This window comes from Triturus cristatus, chromosome 5_1 (assembly GCF_964204655.1).
Source record: "Triturus cristatus chromosome 5_1, aTriCri1.1, whole genome shotgun sequence".
NCBI classification, from domain to species: domain Eukaryota; kingdom Metazoa; phylum Chordata; class Amphibia; order Caudata; family Salamandridae; genus Triturus; species Triturus cristatus.
Window position 1 is genome coordinate 717,992,217 of NC_140587.1, and position 22,328 is coordinate 718,014,544.

Genomic DNA, 22,328 nt, shown 5'->3' on the forward strand with positions numbered 1-22,328 from the left:
GCATAGCCTGATTCTCACTTGCCGATTAACCATTACCGTCATTCAGATAAGAATTAGATAGAACATGTTTGTGGTGAAAAATAAGAGCAATGTTCCTGGGAATGGCAATTATTCCAGGTTATCAGAATTTTTGTTAAGCAAAATAAGGGAGAAACATGAAAAATTTTAAAGTTACTTTTTATTAGTGGTTTCCAGGATTTACAAAAATATAACCAAACAGTCAAGGCGAAGTATAAAAACAAATTGCACAAATTTTTTTTTTAAGTACAGTTTCAATTAAATGATTCCCTCCAAAAAACAGGCAATGTTGAAAATCTAACATGAATATGTTACCACAGGGGCCGCATATTTAATTCTCTGTGCTAGTCATTTGTCCTGCACTTTTGACCGATTTCTTGCAGTAGTCAACGCAGGGCGCACTTGCATATTTCCATTTCGATATGTGCACTGTCATTCATGATGGCTATTTCTTAAATACATATGTCACATCACTTTAGGCCTAGTAAATACTTTTTTGATTCGTGCACTTTAATACCTTTTGGCTCCTTAATGCGGGAGGAGGGGGGGGGGTTACCGACTGCGCCTCAGTGCTATAGGCTAAGGATTTAGATACTGTTTTTCCTCACACCAGTACACCTTCAGCAAAAAGAACAAGCACACTGTTTTTTTGGAAGGCCCCATAGCAACTGTACACACCTAAGTATTTAGATATTGTCTCCCAAAGTCTATGTCAGAGTAAAGCAAAACATTACATATAAAATATTTTAATAAATAAGATCTATTGTCCCTTGATAGGATTCACTCCTTATCAAAGACAAAGGAGGGACTTTGAAAATAGGAAGTTGAATCGAGTTATGTGCTAGGGTTGTGAATTTCTACAATACCAGAGTAGCTTCTACATCTTACTATGGTGTTCTGTGTGATTTGCCATAGGCATTGATCTTCATGCTACTTTTTAAGATGTCTTCCTTCATGAAAACCATCACGGTCACTCATTTGCTGTGTTAGCCACAGGAACATCCTATTGAAGTTGCAAGCCATGTAGCACAGAAGCAAGAAACAAAATACTGCAACAGTGCATTTAGCCACAAAATAGAAACCTTTGACTGTCCCTAATGATAAAGAAGTTGAAACATTTATGCGAAGCAAGTACGGACACTATTGGTTTTATCTAAAAAGCATGATTTGATGCTGTTTGGTTCACCTGTTTCCTATTTACAATTTACTTGTCAGCAATGCAATATAACAAACTGTAGTGCAAATACTGTATAACTATAACATAGAGTCTTTTTTCTCCAATGCTCAAAAACTTGTAACAAGTTCTTTTAGTGCTTAAGTTTCCTTAATCACATGGACATTTAAAACAAGAACATATGATCTTAAAAGTGTGAATATCAACAAAAACCTTGTGAAAATCTCATGGTGATTGTCTTTGTCCTACTTTACAAGTCATCATCAATAGACAATGGAAGCAGAACGTGATATACATTTAGAATGTTAAATGATGATATATTCTCCTCCTATGTCAACTAGGGCCAGTGATTAAGGAACACTTTAAAATGTCATAATGTGTAGTTGGAAAGAAATATCTGATTTGAGTCACTGTATTGGTTAATAGTTGGTGCAGCGTTGGAGAGCCCCAGCATGATTCGGCCTTCCATTATTGTAGAGGAGACATCATTTATTGAATAATTTGCTTTTATGACAATTGTTGATTTACCATGTTAAAGTTCTCCAAATTTTGGGACATTAGGGACCTGAGGGTCGGAGTGATAAACGCATTTGTTCAGGTTCACACAATTTGGTCCACTGAGGAAAATACAGTTTCAATACATTATCTCCCTCTACAGTCACCAAAGCAGCCATTAAACTCCATCTCATGTGAATATACATAAACTACCCTGTCGCCCAGTAGGGGTGGGTCATGAGACAACAATTGAGGCACATTGCTGGAAAGGTGCTCTATTTATAACTGTATACTTCAGTTCTTCTACTCGTGCTCTAAATAGCACCTGTTTTAAGCACTACATGTACAAAAATAGTTATAGAAATAAATAATTAAAAAAGGTGTAAGGAGTCACCTAAAATATTGGTTTGTTTTACTATGAAATGAGAAGCATCTTAACAAGAATTGATACATTTTATTTTTAGGTTATCAACGTACATACATTTTTACATGTAATAGTGGGGCAAGCCCGCTCGCTCAGATTTGTATATACTTATTTTTTGTGGCAGACAAAATTGAACAATAAACTACAAAATATCTTATATTTAAACCTGTAGATTCTATGATAACTAAGCTATGGAATGGTGCAATGATTATTGGTGCTACAGGGAAAAGAGCTTGTGTTTTGATATGGCGGTTTCCCACCAACAAAAGCACTAGCCTTAACTATACCTCCACAGTCTTATCCACTGCCATGTGCAAAGGAGGATTAGATGCTACAGGCTAATCGTTGTGTAGTTTATGCTCCTTTAGATTTGGTGCAGGGATGACGATACGTCTCTTCCTATCTTAACTACTACAAAGAGTAATTTTTCATAAGAATTATAGTGCCGGGAAAGGAAATCCACCTCATTATTATTTATCTAAAAAATAATAGTCTATGGCTTTCTTTGTTTTATTTACAGCTATTTATTTTTAATCTACTACAGTTGCGTTACTTTACATACTTTACAACATTAAATCACAACAGTATCAGTGGAGTCAAATATCCATTTGCCACTTTTTCCACTAACATCATTCTCAAAATGACCAATTTCTTTAGACATAATATATGGCTCCATTCCATCCTAGTAAGCTAGTTTGGTTTTGCTGCCCTCTATAGTTTTAACCACAGTTTTCTGCTTTTGAAGTAAAAATCTGTTGGACCAATAGAATTTAATCCCAGCATTTTATTCATGCAACATTAGCAAAAAGTGCAGATGCAAAAAAAGAATATATTGTGCAAAAATATGCCTCAATAATCTTTTTAATGGCCATGGTCAGTGGGCATGCGGGGGCAAAGTGGAGTCTTCAATTATTCAGTTGTGGTCAGCAGGGCATATCTTTCTAATGTAGGCCAAACAGGACTTATCTTAGAGCATATCATTTTTCATTATTAAAAGTTATTTTTTTAACTCTTTCTGCCTGTGATATACTTATTATTTTTTATTATGCTGAGGCATATACTGAGCTGAATATATTAAACTCCCCCAAAAGTTGCTGGATGAAATAATCAATACAAATAAACTAACCTGATGACTATTCCTGTCATGTGACCAAGGAATATCCTTATAATTTACTCAAATAAAAGTTAGGAACATTACAAATTATTGACTAACTCCAATTGACAAGTCCTTTCTGTTTTCTGAGGTGAATGAAGTATGGGTTTAGGTTGCTGTGAAGACGTAACCAAATGTTCTACTGATTTGAATAGTGGACTTTACTATATTTTGTTACCCTTCGAACTGTGTTCGGAGAGGGGGCTCCGATGGCTTGATTTAGAATAGCTTCTGGAGTTAGCAATTGGCCTGTAACCCCAGATCCTGCACTTTGCATTGTACCCATTGTACTCTGGGAAATGGCTCCAGCAGAAGGACTTAGCCTGTTATCAGAAATAAACATTTGCCCTGTGTTGCCAGAGCCAGTGACTGTAGTTGTCTCTGTAACATACATGTTCTGTCCGTTTGAGAGTTCAGGGTAGTTTGAGAAATTGCCCTGAAACCCAGAGGCTGGCTGTATCAGCCTTTCTGTCACCACAACATTTTGAGCATCTCCTATGTCAGGAAAGCTGAAAGAGTTTGAGGGCATTGAAATGTTCGGCCCAATCACTCTTTCCCTCATTACAACATTGGAGCCATCGCTCAGATCAGGCATGTTATGAAAACCTGAAGCTGGACGAATCACCCTTTCTGTCACAACAACATTAGAACCTTCTGGAATGTCTAACATTCCATGCCTGCCAGAGTTTGGACCAACATGTGTTTCTGTCACAACTACATTCGGTTGAAGCCGAAGATTACGATTTAGTGTAGAAGGTTGCACAGAGCCACCAGTGGTTGTGTATGTTTCCTCCATCACAACATTTGGTTGCAGCCTAGGAGGATTATAATTTAAAGTGGGAGGCTGCATGCCAGCACCAGATGTTGTGTATGTCTCTGTCACTAGAACATTGCCAGACATTACAGGCTCAGGAATTGGTCTGGGTTGGGGCATCTCAGCTCTAGATGAATATGAGCTTTCAGTAATGAGTGATGAATCGATGATAGGAGGAGGGGCAGGTTCAGCGGCACGAACATTAATGCTAGTTTCAGGCATCCTGAAATGTATATCTGTGTTTATGTTCGGAGTTATTGTTGAAAGGGTTGGCTCGGGTTCAATTGTTCTCCCAGTACAAATTTCTGCCAGGGTCTTAAACTTGGGCCCTAAGCTGTCTAAGTAACTGTCATCTAAATCCTCATCAATAAAGCTGCAACAGCCGATGGATCCAACTGGGCTTCCAACGCCTTCATTATCGTATATCAGTAGACAATCATTTGCTGGTCGCCCTTCATCTTCATTTGCATAAAATTCTGATTTCTAGAAAAAACAAAGAAATATTAATCATTACAGCTGACTTGTACTGAGTTTCTATTAATCATTTCAGTCACTGTGCTCATATAAATTTCAAGAACAAAATGCTGATTGCCATACTTCTGATACACCTAACATGGCCCGACTGTTATGTAGTCAGTTACAATAGTAATTAAAGGCACTCACCACCAAAGAAGACCACACATGCTCACCTCTAGCCACAGTGCAATGGTTGCGTATCAGCCTAGCAAATATGTGAACATCTGGCAAAGCCGTCTGACTCTAACTGACAATCATAAGTAGCTATCTAATTAATAATATAAAGAGAACATGATCCAAATTAGAGATCATCAAAAGTTGGGTGAGACTTTGGTCTGAGATTCTAACACTAGAACCCCGTGCAAAGCCACCGGGGAGCTACATCGCTGCGAGTCCATGCCAATGCTAAAATGTCCACTTTTGAACTGGCTGAAATAGTATAGCATAACAGAGCAAAAACAACATAACATGCTGGATTTTGATACAAGTTAGTCTGCTTTTTGCTCCATATAGGCCCCTTGCAATTATCCAGTAAATGATAGTTAAGGGTTGTCATGTAGCATCCAACATTTATATTGTCCAATTATTGAATTAATATGTGTGCAGTAAATTGGAAGCTGGGATAAAAAGCTTAATGTAGGTGATATGACATACATTCATTGAATATGATATGATACACAACAGTCTCATATAAACAATAACTTTTCAACCCTAGCCAATACAGATGCCTGAAAAAGTGCATGTTCATGAAAGCGCTTTCTTTCTAAATGTAATGTAATGTAAGAGCAGTGGTCAGCAAAGTAGAAAAGTGTTCGAAGTTAATGACTTGCAGAAACCCTCAGCCATATTTCGTTCCAACTCGCATCCACTTACTTACATACACACTCACAAACTCCTCCTTCACTGGCCCAAAAAACTTGCACACAACACTTCAAACAGCGACACATCACTTTGCACACCCACCCGCTCATCTATCCAGCCAATTCACAATTCATAGATCCATTTCCTCAGCCTTTCATTTAGTAACTCACTCACTTGCCAATTATCCTCTGCGCACACTGCCATCCTTGATTCACAGCCTGCCCATTCATACACCTTCTTACCTAATCACATAAACACACACATACACGTTAAACATTGGTCCTGAACTCTTCAGCTGTGATGTTCAGAAACAGGCATAATATGCTAGATGTGGTCTGTAAAATGAAATACAATATGCCAGAGCTAGCCATCACAGTTGAAAACATTTCATTGAAGCACTCCAGAACTAACCCAAGTTATATAAATCAAATCTCAGATGTGAACACTGTACTCCTGATGGGACCTCAAGAATTTCATACACTATGCCAAATGTAGCCTCCAGAACTGAGAACAACTCTCCAGATCAAGCCCGCTCTACTGAACACATTATCCCAGAGTTTCATCTAAAAGTACTGGACTTCATTTTCAAGCTTGGTAACAGGTGCTACACACAATTCAGCAAATCAGGCCTCTGGAACTGGACACATCCTTCAAGAAAAAGTTGGACACACAGCATCCAAAGCATCCTGCAGTATTGGGCGCAGTCTTCGAGATGCACGCTACACAGACCCAGAAACAATATGGCTAATGAAGCATACAGAACAGGAGACAATACTGTAGGTAAAGCATTAAGAGTGAAGTGCATTTACATCTAACTATAGGTCAAGAACGAGACAATTATGATTGACTTGTCTATCAGAACTGATCACAACATTTCAGATGATCACTCAAACTTTCTGCATCTACCAAGGCTCCTGTCACCACGGCTAAAAGTGGGAGGAGGATATCTTTCTTGTTCTTGATGTCCCGCAGAACATAACAAGCATGTGTTGAAAGGCTATGTGACTCCATTGGGGATCCTTCAAGAGTGGCGAGGCATGGGTGACTAGCATTGCACTGCTGCCATCTTGGTTTCTGAGTCCACAGTAAGCGGAAGGGGGCACCATGCTTGCCTCTGGATTTTTGGGCAATGTCTAAATGCCAAAACAAAACTACAGGGACAACCCAATGTCCATAGAAACCTTGATATTCTGTAGGCAGAAAGGACAACAATGGTTCTTTCGGGGTCATTCCTACAGCCTTAATCCTTAGGGCATAACTGAATTATTTACCAACAGATTCTAGTAAATAGCAAACTTTTTCAACTTTAAAGAACACACAGGCAGTGACGGTTTGTACTGCCTCGAGTTCATCTTGGCTTTTTTACACGTATTGTCTTGGAAACCAGGGCCTTTCTGTGTTTTTTCCTTCTCATTCAGATTGCCTTAAAATTGGAATTGCTCCAGGTAAAACCACAGTATTATTCTGGTTTACCCGTGATCTATGTCTTTTTCAAGAGGTTTTGGCCAGATTTCTTACAATTACCACAAGAATGCTACCTTTCAATTAACATTCTCATGAAGATGACACCGTGAAATCACTATTTTATGGTAGAAACATCATATATTAACAGTAGTTTTGGTCTTTCTTCAGATCACCTTATAAGGGAAATTCAGTGGACATTCGCGTAATGTGATCCTACCTGTTGAACGTCCAATTTCAGATATCCGCTATATATTGTTTCCAATGTGCCATATTTGATCACTTTCTGCACATTCAAGTCATCTGATCACTGTGCCTTCACTTTATTTAGACTTGTAGCAACCTACGGTCTGGTCATTTTAAATGCCTATTAACAAATATAACCATTGTATAAATATACAAGATTATGAATTGATTTTGTGTTGTCTGTTTGTTCTTTATGGTTAAGAGTGATTGCCATTCACTAGGACCTATTAATGAATACAGTTCCATTGGACGTAATCCCTTAATGCCCTAAACATTAAGGCAGGTACTGGAAGGGGCACGCCGTTCCCCAGCCTGCAAAGGAACCACTGACTCAGATACTCCTTGAAAAATCCAAATTTGCAGCTGAACGACCTGGTGGTGCATTGGGATTCGGAGAGGAAGCACTCTACACCCCCGATAACCTGCCTCCTTGGTAGAGGTCATGACACACTTCAGGAAGACTGGAGAGACAGGGTTGGTATCGCCTAATCCTTTAGCCACTTTGGATGCTGCGTCTTTATACTGCAACATTGTGCAAGGATGATGGATTAACTACCTGTCACTAACTCCTAAAATGGATAGCCACCACCCAAATACTTTCCTTTTTCACTTTACGAATTCACCACTAATCCTTTATGGGTTCCGGATTAGTGTGCTACTCACCGGAAAAGCACATTGACGCCTCGTAAGGGGTAGTAAGCGCTATATAAATCCAATTACAATACAATACAATAGAATAGACATGCTTCTTGGAGTTCTCACAAATACCACTAAATTTAAACTGGCACACCATAATTTATCTTATAGCCAAAGACATTTGCTACAAAATATGGTGGGAACCACGGACAGACAATAGCTCCTCAGTATTTTCATTTTTTTAAATGCAGATTTGGAGCAGGAATTCCTACAACATTCCATTAAACCAGTAACATACATGTACTAAGATGACATTTTAATGAGGTGGACTAAAGGAAAAGAGTGTTCCAAAAAAAAATCAGATATCACAAATTCATCATATTCAGCTGGACACGCATACATGTCCCATACACCACAATAACGGTGGGAAGAAATGACCACTTCGAAATAGCTGTATTCAACCCACCCAGAGACAGAAACTAGCATGTGCTCAGAATCAACTCTTATCCCAGCCACACAAAACGATCTGTGAGATGCATTCAGGCAATCAGGTACCACTGCATATTCACTGATTCAGCAGAAAACTTTACAGGGGAATTTAGTTGCAAATCAAGAATTCATAAAGAAAAACCTGCTTCAATAAAAACAGATCATCACTACTAAATGAGTACAATTAATGGTTACCTATTCTCTAGAACTGACTAAAAAAAAACTTTGTTAAGGACCGGCAGCCAATGATGAGCAAAGATGAGAAACTGAAAGGCATTTTCATGTGACCTACATTCATTGGATGCAAGCAACCCAAAGATCTAGAAATCTAACAAAGATATGGCGAAACGTCTCAGAAATGGCACAAAAGTAGAAAGCAATGTTAGTTTAACATAAAACATGAATCGTTCTACACAAACACTAGTGGGCCATCACTTCCTACAAAATAGGCAAGTAAAGGAGGGTCTGCCAGTCATGGCATTGAATAGAGTTATGTAAGGAAAAACAACTCTAAAGAACTTGGGAGTTCAAGGCTTAAAAAACAGGTCTTGACAGAGAGTATGATCTCTTGTCTAGGGTGGATTTTGACAGTGGGCATCATGATAAGTCAGTACAACAATGCAATGGTAAAATCAGAGTGGGGTATTTCACTGTAGATATGCCAACATCTGTGGGACAGCACATTGTGTGATGCGTAAGAAACACAGTCACAAAGCATCAAAAGTACCAAGGCACATCTGTGGTGTGCGGTTGACCTTCTGGAGCCAACTGAGTCACACATGTAGACCACCAACTCTAAAAACCCACAACGGGAAGGATCACATACTCTCAAATGGGCCAAGGCCCATCTAAGAGATATGGGTGATCCTTCAGTGTTATCCCCCCTAACAACAGGGGCCACCATACATTCTGACAACTAGAATTAATGGTTTGAAAAATGAGTGCATGATCAAATCATTTTGAAAGTTGTATATATCTGATTCTATTGTTGTTGATGATCAAATGGACTGCTAGCCATTGATGCAGGGGGTGCAGGATGTGCAATGGCACTGGGGCCTAGAGCCCTGAAGACCCATTAAACCCTGACAGTTCTGTGTTTTACTGCCACAACAGCAGTCAAAGGAGCCATTTTCCTTGCTTGCACCAGGGCCCATGGCATCCACTGGTGAGACCTAATTTTACCGGACCAATCACAGACATTTTTCAATTTGACCGAGGCAACTTATCCGTGTGTGCAATGTAATAGTCACAATACATACTTCTTTCTCTGTACAAATGAAAGACATCCTGATCTTCTGTAATTTTGCTCATCAGGTAATGCATGGAAAATTCACGTCACAGGTAGTAATACTGGACAGGCCAGCTACAGATAATGTGCCGTATTTATTTTAATCACTAAGAACAAATGAAGGTGGGTTGGCTGAATTGCTTGACACAAACTTTTAATTTAAAGTTGTAAGTAGTTTGCATGGAGAATTTGTTTTAGTATGTAGCCTTCCAAACTCCAACAGGCGATAGCTAGTGCAATAAATATATTATTGAGGGTTTGAATTCCCTTCTTTCGTATACATTGTTCATGTGGTTACAGAGAGTCATACAGTGCTTACAGAAATTCATGTAGAATGTTCTGTGCTTTTCCAAATTTTATTCAAGGCTGTCACGTGTGACTTGGACCTGCTACGGTGAGGTTTTCAGAACATTATGCTAACTGGATTGTTTGAGGACACAACCTGAGTACTGGAGCAGGTAGGATGAATGTTATGTCACTATACATATTTCATTATTATGTAGAAAGTAGCATTGTATAGGCTGACAAGAATCTTACCTCGGTGAAATAGCTGTCCAGGAATGCCCCATTTAGTCCCTCACTCTCTCTATACTCCCTCAGAGTTCCACCTCCCATGGAACCTCCTCTTCCACTTGCTGCTGAAAATCCGGTTCCTCTCATTCCTGTCGACAGAAAGCCTCCGCCGTCTCCTGAAGTATGTGCGGTTCTACTTGTCACCGTTCCATAGTGAGTTCCAGATGCTCCGGCTGCTCCTCCCAGAGCTTGTCCAACTAAACCAGCCCCAGTAGCTGCTCCTCCGACTAAGAATGTGTTGGTATAAGTATCTGGAAAAGAACAAATGTTATGTTATCTTTTTTTGGTATTGCTGGAATTATCATCTTGAAAAATTACCATTTTGCCATAGGGACACTCATTGTCAACCTTTGCTAATTAACAACAGAGTCTACTCCGCATTAATGGTTATAAGAGCATCTCAATGAGGGATTTTAACATACTTTGCAGACAACAAAACAACATAAATATACGTTAGAATATATTTTGTTCGTTGCCAATAACAAATCTGTGCTGCTTGGATGTCGTTCCAATTTCAAAGTGTTAGGAATTGGGTCCTTGGTTGACTTGGGTATGATCCCAAGTCAGGCAGCAACCACTATTCTAGTCAGGGAAAGCCTAAATTAACCTTTGGTCACCCTCTGGTAACCTGGTACAGACCAGTCAGGCTTAACTTAGAGGCAATGTGTAAAGTATTTTTGCAAGACTTCAAACAGTAAAACGGTGAAAACACCACACAAAATGAATCCACACCAAGTTAGAAAAATTGAACTTAATTTAATAACTAAAACAAGTCCAAAACGACAAAAATCCAATAGGTAGAACTTGAGATATACATTTTTTTAAGAATAAACTGTAAAATAGCACTTAAAGCAGTGAGCGCTTATTTGGGAAATCTGGTTGTGCTGGGCCTTGGCAAAGTCAAACGTTCAGGCTGACCACGATGGAGCACAGGCCAGATGCACCGACCCACTTAGGCCTGCTGAACAAAAGTACCTTGATCCTGGTTTGCATAGACGTTGAGGGAAATGTGGGGTGCAGCTGAGGCAATGCAACAGTTCTGATCACGCAACAGAAGGGGATGCATCGGTTTTGTCAACGCAAAGTTGGCGATATGTCAGTTCCAATGATGATGCTCTGGTCCCGAATGTGATGCATCAGTTCTGCTCCTATAGCAGAGGATGCATCGATTATGAGGGTGATTTGCTGATTCCGAAGACAATGCTCCGGGCCCATCCACGCAATGACGAGGATGTGTCGGTTACAATCCACACAAAGGTGAAGTTCTGATCCCTGTGATGGCGAAGCTGCGCTAGTTCTAATCAGACCCTCCAGCATATCACGATTTCGCGATTCACAAAGAAATCGCGAAATCGGCTGACCAGCGCGATTGCCGCGACATTTACTGTTTCGGCCGCGAAAAAAGGTCTCCCGGAAGGCATTAAAAAATTGTGGATTCTTATTGGCTATAAGGAAACACGTCACTTCATGTCTCCGTACAGCCGTAAAATAGCTGCTTCCTCCGGCCACACTGCCACTTGCAGAGTCAACGCAACCAGTCTGTGGCTGTGCGTGTGGTAAGCCTGCTCATCAAGTTACATGACAATGCCGAAAATATAACAGGAATTGAACCCCTCTTTATCGGACCATTCAAGGAATCGCCACTGATGGTGCCACAAGAAATAGTAAGAGGCAACATTGCTCAAATCATCAAATCAGGCTGTCTCCTTGGAGATATGTTTTTTGATAAACCCTTATAAGCACTGTGAGCCAGAAATAATACTTAGGATGTAATACGCTTTGAGGACCACTTCAAAGTATTCTGGGGAAGAGGGCTATCCCTGAAGAAACGTTTTGGAGATGGTCTCCTTCTATACCAACCACCCGGACCCGCCATTTTGTCTGACCTTTGTTCCGTTCCTTTTCCCCTCACGACTCCTCCTGATGACCCTTGATCGTTTTTCTCTTTTTGCTGGACTGCCTTAAATATATATATATTTGTAAATATGTAATATATAATTGTTCAAGCCTAATTGCTGTTAAAATGTAATCCTGTGTGAATTTACTATTTGTATATATAGAACTCTAACCACTTTTATATGTAGTAGACCTTTGTACTTACTACCATTCCTATGTGATTTTAGAGTAATCCAAAGTCCTTATGTAACCCAACTGGTTCTTTTGTACAGCGCTCTGACACTTTCGGGTAATGTTCGCGCTATATAAAATCGCATTAAATAAAAATTAAAAAATTGGTTGAAAAACTGTCAAATGCTGCAGTTTTAAGCCCAATCGGTCAGTAGCTCAAAGTAATATGATGTGGTTTCCAGGCATCTTTAAAGGGATGTATAATGGATTTTTTCCATGATGTATTTCTGGAAAAGGTTGTGTCAAACTGCAGAGATTAAAAGACACAAGGTATTTTTTAAGAACACGAGCCAGATGAATAATAAAGCAGATTGTGCCAGTGGGACTGATTAACGTGGGTGAATTAAAAATACTTTGAAGGGGAACTTGGGCGCCCTTTGTCAAGTAAATGTTAAGAAAAGGTTTGAAAATGGTGACATTCAAAGCACAGATGGTAAGTGTCGCTGGTCAACACTGAAACAAATTAAGAACATTTTCCAGTAAATTTTATGTTTTTGGCCTGAGTAGTCATTACAGAATGTGGCAAATGATGCGTTTTACGCACACCGTGGACAGCTGCGTGGTGAAAAATGTTTAGAACCCAGTGCCTCTGAAACCTTTAGTGGCATACAGCACCCAAGACAACAAATAATAGATTAAATTCTGCAAATTCTTTTCAAGCAAACAGTACTCCTGATAATACCAATATCTGTCTTCATGCCATCAGCACATTATAATGGCTATAAAGCCCAGCGCGTAGTTTCCTCCATGCTATAAGTGTTTAGTATAGCCACCAGCAGAAGTTTATAGTATATACAATCTCTGATGCCCATATACAAGCTCAACATATCAGCAATGTGGTGGTTCATCAATAGTTAATGCCCCCATTAGTACACATATCTGCACAGTTCTCACAAGGCCACAGTTAAGTCCATATTTCTTACATTCTATAATACTGCAGTAAAGCACATATTCGCCCAATTTCCATATTGCGATAGTTATTCCTAAGCTGTATGTCTATACTGACCTTCATACGGGTATTACAACCTACATGCTACTAGTCACCAGCACATAGGTGTGACAAGAATTGTATGTCTATAGTGATCTGCAAGCAGGTTTAACAATAGGTGCTTGGCTACAGGGATCCAATCAAGACTAGCACGATTTCAATCAGTGCCCAGCAGAGTTGGTCTGGAGCTGTGTGCCTAATATGACATACACATTTTTACAAAAACTATACCACTCTGAAAGTGACCTATCGAGTGCATTGTGAGGGAAACCAATCACTATAGTGATCAGTCATCCTGCACAGTGTGACAGGTGTGATATCACTATACAGACCGGCTGCCCTACTTGTTGTACCAGGGAATGTGCCACTGTAGATGAACCTTCACCGTGTATGAAGCATGCGTGGCTCCACTGGTGACCTGGTCACTGGCACATGGCACGTGTCGAATTGTGCAAGTGGGTGTGAATTCAGCACTATAGGAATGAGGTACACGTATATACTTAGCTGCCGGTCAGTCTCTAGGTACGATTGTTAACTTGGAGAACAGGAGGTGAGGCTGTGATGCTGTCACACTGCAGTCTAGGGGTTCCAGATTTCACACATACAGCACCCGGAGCCTGAAAGTGCTCAGGATAAAGCCCCCAGTAGCATTATTTACATGAAAAGCTACACACAGATCAGCAGAAAGCTACCTTTGCAGTATATGAGGTTCAGGTGTTTCATTCAGATTGGTTTATTTCTCTGCATTCTGGGACTTGTACCATTGAATTCTTACAATACTAATACCAAAACCACAAATGAGAATGCCAAAGATTGAAAGAAGGACTGGATTAGGTGCTGGCACTCACCTAGGAAAAACACAAGACCTCTATTGCTTTGAAAAGGTGACAGCAAGTTTGCCTTCACAGGCCAATCAAGCAGGGGCATACCTACAATTGGTGCAGCAGGTGCAGGTACACCGGAGTACATTGAACCGGAAGAATGCTGTATTTTACTACCCCAACAGCAGTCAGAGGGGCTTTTTTCTTGCTTGCACCAGGGCCTATTGCATCCCTGCAATCAAGGCAAAGTACAGTCTTAGGGCCTCATCTACAAGAAAATAATTCAGCGCGCAAGCCATTTAGCTGTGCTGTGCTGCATCATTTTCACAGCACAGGGATGTGTTTTATTAACAATACGACGCATCCCTGGGCTTTCCCCTGCACTGGCGCACAACTGCCTGCCATGCGCCAGCACAGGCACCCTTGTGTCATTTTGAAAGGGTGTCTGAGCTGCAGGGATGATTGTTTTTGTGCAGGAAGGGACACTTTCCAGCACACAAACAATCATTAATCGCATTTTCCTCTTTCTATGGGTGCTGCAGCAGGCATTGAAAGAGGAAAAAACAAGGAGAAATAAAAGTATTTCTCCTCGTTGTGCAATTCCTACGCCTCCCCTGGGGAAGGGTAGGATTCTGACGCATTCCCAGTTTTACAAAATGTGGTAAACCTAGGAATGCATCAAGTTCCATGGATGTTGCGTGGGAATACCCATAGCAACACCCATGGAACATCCCCTTCACACAGAGTAATGCGTGGAAGGGGCCCATATTTACAAGGCTATGAAAAGTCACGCAGGGTGACTTTATGGGACCTCGCGCCCCTGGTGGATCTAAAAAAGTGACTTACCGGCGATGCAGGAGGCGTGCAAATAAGCCCCATAGGGCTATTTATAGCTCCCTGTGCTGCCGGTAAGTCACATTTTGTGACGCACCGGCAGCGCTACTTGCTGCCCCATATTTACAAGGGTGCTAGAACATCCCAGGGAGAAATAGGGCCCCCTCTCACGAGGTTAGGATTGGAGCTGTGCTTCCGTATAGCTGAAGAACTTTAGACATGCCCATTTCAAAGTGGAATACTCTGCTAAACAGTTTCCATTGATTTAAAACTGAAAATGAATGATTATGAGTAAAATAAAGTGACGCAAAAATGCCGCTAAATTCCCATATTTGTGCCTCTTAATTTCCATATTTGTGCCGCTAAATTTGCTAATCCATGCTGCAATATTCGGGAGAGGGTCTGTCTAATGAGGATGTGTGTGTTGGTTGAAGAAGCCCCTTACACCTCAGTGCCAAGGGTCCAGGACTGGGTTGGCACCACTTGGGATGGCAGACTCACAGATGGCGAGGTGCAGATGCAGGTATGTTGGAAGTCTTTCAGAAGTAGACTGACGTGGTGGTGACAGAGGTACAGTACTTAAACCCAGTTGTGCCTTTAAAGGGGGGAAGACTACAAAGAAAGCTCTTTGAAGTGCACAGAGGTCCTCCCTTCCAGCCCTGGCTCCAGACTCACTACAGGGGGCATGCAGCCCTTTGTGTTGGGACAGTACACAGCTTAGCGTAAAGACACCTCCGGTAAACGCTGCGCTCTATAAATTGGCTAACATAACACATAACACACATAGGTGTGAGGCTGTGCCCAGCTCCACCCTCCCATCCTGCCTAGAATGGCCCATCAGGATGTGAATGGTCAATCAAGTCACACTTAAACTCCCTTTGTGTGTGGCTGTCTAGAGGGAATGTGGAAAGCCCAGCTGTCACCCTCCCCAGACATTTATTCAGAGACAGGCACATTTTCTAAAAGTGGCATTTTCTGAACTGCAGTTTAAAATTCGACTTCACCATGAGTTATGATTTTAAATTGTGAGTCCAGAGACACCAAGCTTGAAAAATCGATCTCTTCACAATTAGGAATTACACTTACAAGATACAATAAGGTAATCCCAATGTTATCCTATGGGAGAGATTGGCCTTGCAGTAGTGTAAAACTAATTTAGGAGTTTTACACTACCAGGGCATATAAAACTTAAAAATACATGTCCTGCCTTTTAAATAAATTGCACCCTGCCTGCCAGGGCCTACTTAAGGGCTGACTTATATGTATAAAATGGGAAGGTTTAGGCCTGGCAATAGGTTTGTCTTGCCCGGTCAAAATGACAATGTGAACTGCACAGACAGGCTTTGCATGACAGACCTGTGCCATGGTTAGAAAGCTACTTAAGTGGGTGGCACATTGAGTGCTGCAGACCTAATAGTAGCATTTAATTTACAGGCCCATGGCACATGAAGTGTACTTTATTGGGGATGTATATGTAAATTAAATACGACAACTGGGGATGAGACACTATTACCATGCTTAGGGGAGAAAGCACAAGCACCTTAGTACTAGTTGGCAGTGGTAAAGGGCACAGAGTGCCAAACCCAGCAAAAATATGGGCAGAAAAATTAAGGAAGAAGGAAAAACATTGGAGAGAAGACCACCCTGAGGCTGAAAGGTCTAACACAAAATATTTAGGAGGCAGTAAGAGAGGGGAAGTTGGAACGGGAGAGATGGAGAGATACAACAGGAGGTGAACTAAAAGGATATAGTAGAGGCAATATGGAAACAAGTGTAAGTGACTGATGGAACAGGAGAGGTAAGCAGACAAAAGAAGAAAGGAATCATAGGACTAGCATAATAGAAATGAGGGAAAAGGAAATGGAAGAAAGGAACACGAGGGAGAAAGTGCATTTGGGGTGTAGATCTCCAGTAAATTCAGCAAGCTCTTGCATGATGCAGACATCAACAAGAACAGCTGTGCTCCTTGAAAAACCTTAAAACATGGGAAATCTCCCATGATGCTTCACTGCACAGGTTGTAGGTTACCCAGAAGTCAAAAGGAATATGAGGACCAGACTCTCACTTATAAGCAGAGGACAAATATGTTTCTTTCTCTACGAACCCTCATTGCATTTTGCCCATTTTACTAATTTTGCTTTAAACACATGACATTTCCCTTGTATTACTCTTTAGGGTTGATGTGTATGTTGCTTGTGCAATTAGCTATTAGCTTTACACATTGTCAATCACATCTTGAATCAGCCCAGAGATGTATTTCATTCTCATACTTTTTCAAATATTTCAAGTGCTTTTTCTATGCTTTAATAGAACAAATGTATCATGTGCATGCCTGATCCACAACATACAAACATCGGATCTCTATTTTGCCAATTCATGCTGAAATTGCATTCTTGAAAGTATGATACAAAGCAAATGTTCTGTTCTTATTAGAATTCTTCATAAAATAATAGTAATTGTTTTGTCACTACTTACACCTCCTTAGGCTCTGCCATACCCAGGGAAAAGTGGTATTGAGCAATGTATTATTGGTCTGGCCCACACAAGTCGGGTATCAGGCATTAGGCAATGGGTTGTGAGTGTTTATAGTGACCACCAAACAATAATTCCACAAAAGTACTGCTGTGGTTTTTATTTTGGGCTCATACGTTGATGTAACCAACCTACTAGGAAACTAGCAACACCGGGCAAGTCTTGTACTTCTTTAGTAAGTTTCAAGGGTGGGGGAGGAGTCAGGTTGTTCTGAGCCTGTCGTTGTTGGTGTGGGTGCCTTTTGCTGTGATTTTCCTGGAATTCTCATTCGATTTTGGTAATTCTCTATCTTTTCTTTTTGACTTCAGGTGTAAAAAAGAGCATGCTGCCCTGAGAAGATGACAAAGATCATTTTTTTTCAGTGACAAGGCAGCAGTTCACAAAATTGCTCTTAGGATTAGTGTTGACTATGTAGGTGCATCAGTGTAATGCTCTTATTATGCCAACTGAAGCAGATTGCTGCTAGGGCTTCAACATGTTCTCCATCAACTCTCTTCTTTCATTGAAGGGTCAGAATTAGTCCACTCATGATGCACTGGGTATTCAACTCTTATAGGGATGTGTGCTGATCAAACAGGTCCTAGTGCATTCTCTGCTGGATGTCTGAGAACCTGAGCATTTCATTTAAAATGAACCGGTGTGTGGTGTTCTCATGAACTCAAACTTCATTTGTGTAAGTGTATATACTTTGTGGTGTATGCCACAAATACACTCCGCTTGCAGTTTTTTGCAGTTCGAGGTATTCGAAATTATGGTGCCAGGGAAGGTGTTGGTGAATTAGAGAATTTTAAGGCTAAAGCAACCATTTTAAAAGGTTTAGCAAACAATTTCCTGCAGCAGGCTGAGTGCTGGTGAGGAGGGTTGAATGACTAAAGACACCCCCATTGGAGCATCAGCAACCCAGTACATCACACACTTCGTCACTCCCAGTAGCAGATATTGCACAACTTCTCCTCCTTGCACAGTCCTTCCATGATCTCTCATGAAGACGTTTGCACTACACCTTCTGGGGGTTGTTGCAGGATCCAATAACTCTTTCCACCCCTTCTTACTACACTACTCTAATGTTTTAATAGGCTTTAGTTGCCAGTTCCCAGGCATGTGCACTCAGTGATGGCAGCCGTTGTGTGCTATCAACACATACATTGTAGAAGAGCACACGTTACCAGAGCTGCCTGCTGTTTTGCTTCATACCTCTCATCTTCACCTGTCTACTCCCCTAATCTCAGTCATTTTCTAACAAAACGCTCATGCTCTGTGTACCATGGAATCCATGATATCACAATGACTCAAATGTCAAGCTGAGCTGCTGAACGCTGCAATGTATGACGGTGGTTGGAAACCAACTAACACTGCACCAGAAGCTGCATCTGTAACGTTCCCCAATCTGAACTGAATTGTGGAGCCGATACCTGGGACTGACATAATGATATGATAGTGTCTTGTAATGTGCATACTATAGACTGAATAATGTCTGGTTGAAGAACCTCAGGCACATTGAGAGCAGAGAGTGAGAATGCTGTAACCATGTCCAAATGGATTTGAAGGCCACAAATTGCATCCAAACAGTATGTACTAAATCATAGAATTGTAGTTAATTACAAGAACACCACTTTCTATGAATGAATGCATTGTGATCGCTTGGCACCGTCAAATATTTTAGTCCAAAGTCGTTCCGCTATTTTCTGTTTTCACTGTGCATGTCTTATAGTTTTCCTTATATTTACACGCACAGTTGAAAAACTGATGACTTAAGTAGCTATACTGAATAAAGGGATTCCTTTAGATCACCTGTGAGGTTTAATATAGCCAGAGGAAATGTATGCATTCTGGATTATGCTTCCTTATGTACTTATGTGTACTGGAAATCAGGAGATACTTCACTCCAAAAATTACACTTCTGGCTTATGTTGCAAAGGCACAAGGGCACATTGGATGAGGGAAGTACAAATGGACCACAATACCAAAATTGCTGGATGATTAATAATGTGCAGATGCAAGGGAAATATTGTATGCACATATTGTGTAAATTGGCTACCTAATTGCTGCTGCATTACATTGTATTCCGAGTGATGGTATTTAAAAGATAGGCCTCTTGACGAGTAGCACTTGATTTCACTTTTTTACACTCACAGGAAGGCCTGACTCAAAGGCATGACACTGGGATATTCCACGCAGAATCTAAAAAAGAGGACCATGGCAAGAGGAGCTCAATAGAAACCTGATGAGAATTATAATGAGACTGTAGGAGAGGAGAGAGATTTAGGCTAAAATGTGTGCCTGCCACAGGGAGATTCTTTGGTAGTTGATTTCAGGTCCCCTAAATTACCAAAAAGGAGCTATCAGTATGTATTATTTTGACCTGAAGTAGATCTAGTATTGAAGTAACAGCTGGAGACTTTCTAGTGTGTCTTCCTGTATCTGCAGTTAGACCAGCTTTACCTATTCTAGTTTTTCTCTGTATGGTTCTCGATCCTTAATTTGGTGATGGTGAGCTAAGCAGATCAGATCAAAGGAGGAAGAGGACTGCTGTTTTGTCTGTGATCAATTTAAAGGAAACAAGAAGAACTTGACAGCATCTAGACAACACTAGCTACATTTTGTGGCCACATACACCCAAATACTTAAATTAGGTTGGCTGTGGTGAAGGGAAGGATTTTTCTACATCTTATTACTTATTGTTGAGTCTAGGAATTTTGCACCCTTACCAATGCTAGTAAAAGAGGATGAGTTCTCTACTGTTCTAAAGCCAACCAAATCACATTGATATAGAGATGTTGCAATGAAACTCAGTTTGAAGTTTTCTACTTAGTTCTGTTGTCTGCGTCAAACAAGAGAGAAATTAGGTAATTTTCAGTGCATGTTGCCACTTCGATCATACCATACATCATATTTATCACATTATATTCTTCATTGATCATAGGTTTCTCAAAATAAATCAAGGGAATGGGAGGACCAGCAAACCCCATTTCAGGACAGAGGAGGAGCCCATATTACATCACATCCATACCATCATGTCAGTTAGTTTGCCTCAGTGTCAGGTTTCGCCTATTTCGCACAGCTAATAGTGCATTTCTTAAGCAAATCTGACTTAGGTTATGACTTCAGAGATCATGAAATATTACTATAAAGACCTCGTTCACCAATGGTGTCTATTTCATGCTATCCCCAATATCACTCTCTCTCCTGCTGGATACCACAAGTACATCTTTTTGAAAAATCATTTATCTAGGTAACTTGTTTAGCAGCATGGTGGGTAGAATCCTGAGCTTCAAGGACCTGAGCCTGCGTCCATCCTTGACATTAGGTGGTGTTTGTAACCGGAAGTACATTTTCTGGTGAAACCAGAGCTCAAAGAAATTGCCTCACTATGCTCACTCCTATTGACTGCATCTGAATATGGAAAATGACAAGGCATCACCTTAGACTTTTTCAGCACATAAACGTAATATGTTGATTCTGGTGCTGAAGTTCCATGTATATTTTACAGAGCACATGTTTTAAAAAATCGTTCCAATGCTCTGTTCAAATTTATGCTTTTGAAAATGTTCATCCAGACCAGTTTTATGGATCCAAATGTAGAAGTGACAGATTGTGTCTAGCGGAGATGGGTAACCAATAGAATTGGCTGTTCCAACTATTGAGAAGGACATACCTTGTATAAAAGGACTATCCCATGTACAGAAGGGCCTGGCCTTGCATTGACAGGCCTTAATATAAGAGTTAGATAGGCTGAAAAATGGATATATTGCATGTAAGAGAGGCAGACCATGCGAAAAAGGGGAAGAGCAATTATAAGAAGGACCAATCCTGTAAAGGTCCCAAGATGTTGAGACAGTCTGACTATAAGTGCAACAGGCCCTCAATAGAAGAGTCAGAAATGCTCTACAGAAAGAATATACGTCAGTGGCACCGAATGCAATTCATAGGGAGTCATAATTTCTCTAAGAACATTATCGTGTACATAAATATTGTCTTTGTGATAATGTTTCCCGAGCAACAATGACTCACTTGCTGTTCCTTTCACCTTCAGAGAATTTATTTTACTTACTGCAAGTATTTGATCTATTTAGAATGATTGCCTGATTATTCTATGGTAAAATCAGCAGTTTCTGTTTTGGGCAGCTACCATAGTTTTAGCTACCACAACTTTTTTCCAATTAACCTCAAGAGCTTCACTGAGCCCAATGCTTGCAGCCTTTTCACTCTGGTGGTGCCAGGAGGGGCCGGGCAGTGTACCGATAAACACAGTGATTTGCCTTGCATAACTGCCTCTGGATGCCTTGCAGGGACGGATTGGTACTACGGGCACACGGGCATTGGCCAAAGGGCCGGTGTCTCAGTGCCCTCTGTGGGACGTTTTTTTCCCCTTTCCCAGTCCACAGAGGGCACTGGACAGGGAAAGTGAAGGCGCCTCGCTGGGCGGCCATGTGATATGACCGTTGAGCGATTATCAGCTGTGGCCTCTCCTTGACTCCCTGCCCTGCCAAGCAATCATGCTGATGGTCGGCTGGGGATCGGGTGATTCTGTGCCAGAATCGGCCTTCCTGGGGGGCATCTGTTACTCAGGCCTTTGAGCCATTTTCACCTCGTGTCCCCTTGGGACCCACACAGCACAGAAACAGTGTTTTCACTTGACACCTCACCCACAGCCCTTCTCATTCACGGCATAGTGGGCGAGGAAGAATAGGTCTCTCTGTGGGGGCCAGGTGATGTTGTGAACTCGCACCATCTTCACCTCACCCTCCCTCCACCCCCATAAATGGCCTAGCAGCTGTGTTTTGTGCTTTAACCCCTCCCCTGCCGGGTCATTTATGTTCTTGTTGATGATTTTCTATCATTTTCATCGTTATTGCTATCCATAGAGGAGCTTTTCTG

General features: G+C 40.9%; 1 protein-coding gene across 1 annotated transcript in view; it reads right to left on the reverse strand.

Annotated features, from left to right (window-relative positions):
- Positions 1-160: 160 nt before the first annotated feature.
- DSG4 (desmoglein 4) overlaps positions 161-22,328 on the reverse strand; it is a 109,979-nt gene continuing 87,811 nt past the window's right edge. Inside the window, exons 15-16 of the mRNA XM_085605710.1 lie at positions 10,113-10,399; positions 161-4,561 (exon numbers count right to left, since the gene is read on the reverse strand). Coding sequence (XP_085461836.1) covers positions 3,404-4,561; positions 10,113-10,399 — 1,445 coding nt within the window. The 3' untranslated portion in view covers positions 161-3,403. The remainder of the gene's footprint in view (positions 4,562-10,112; positions 10,400-22,328) is intronic.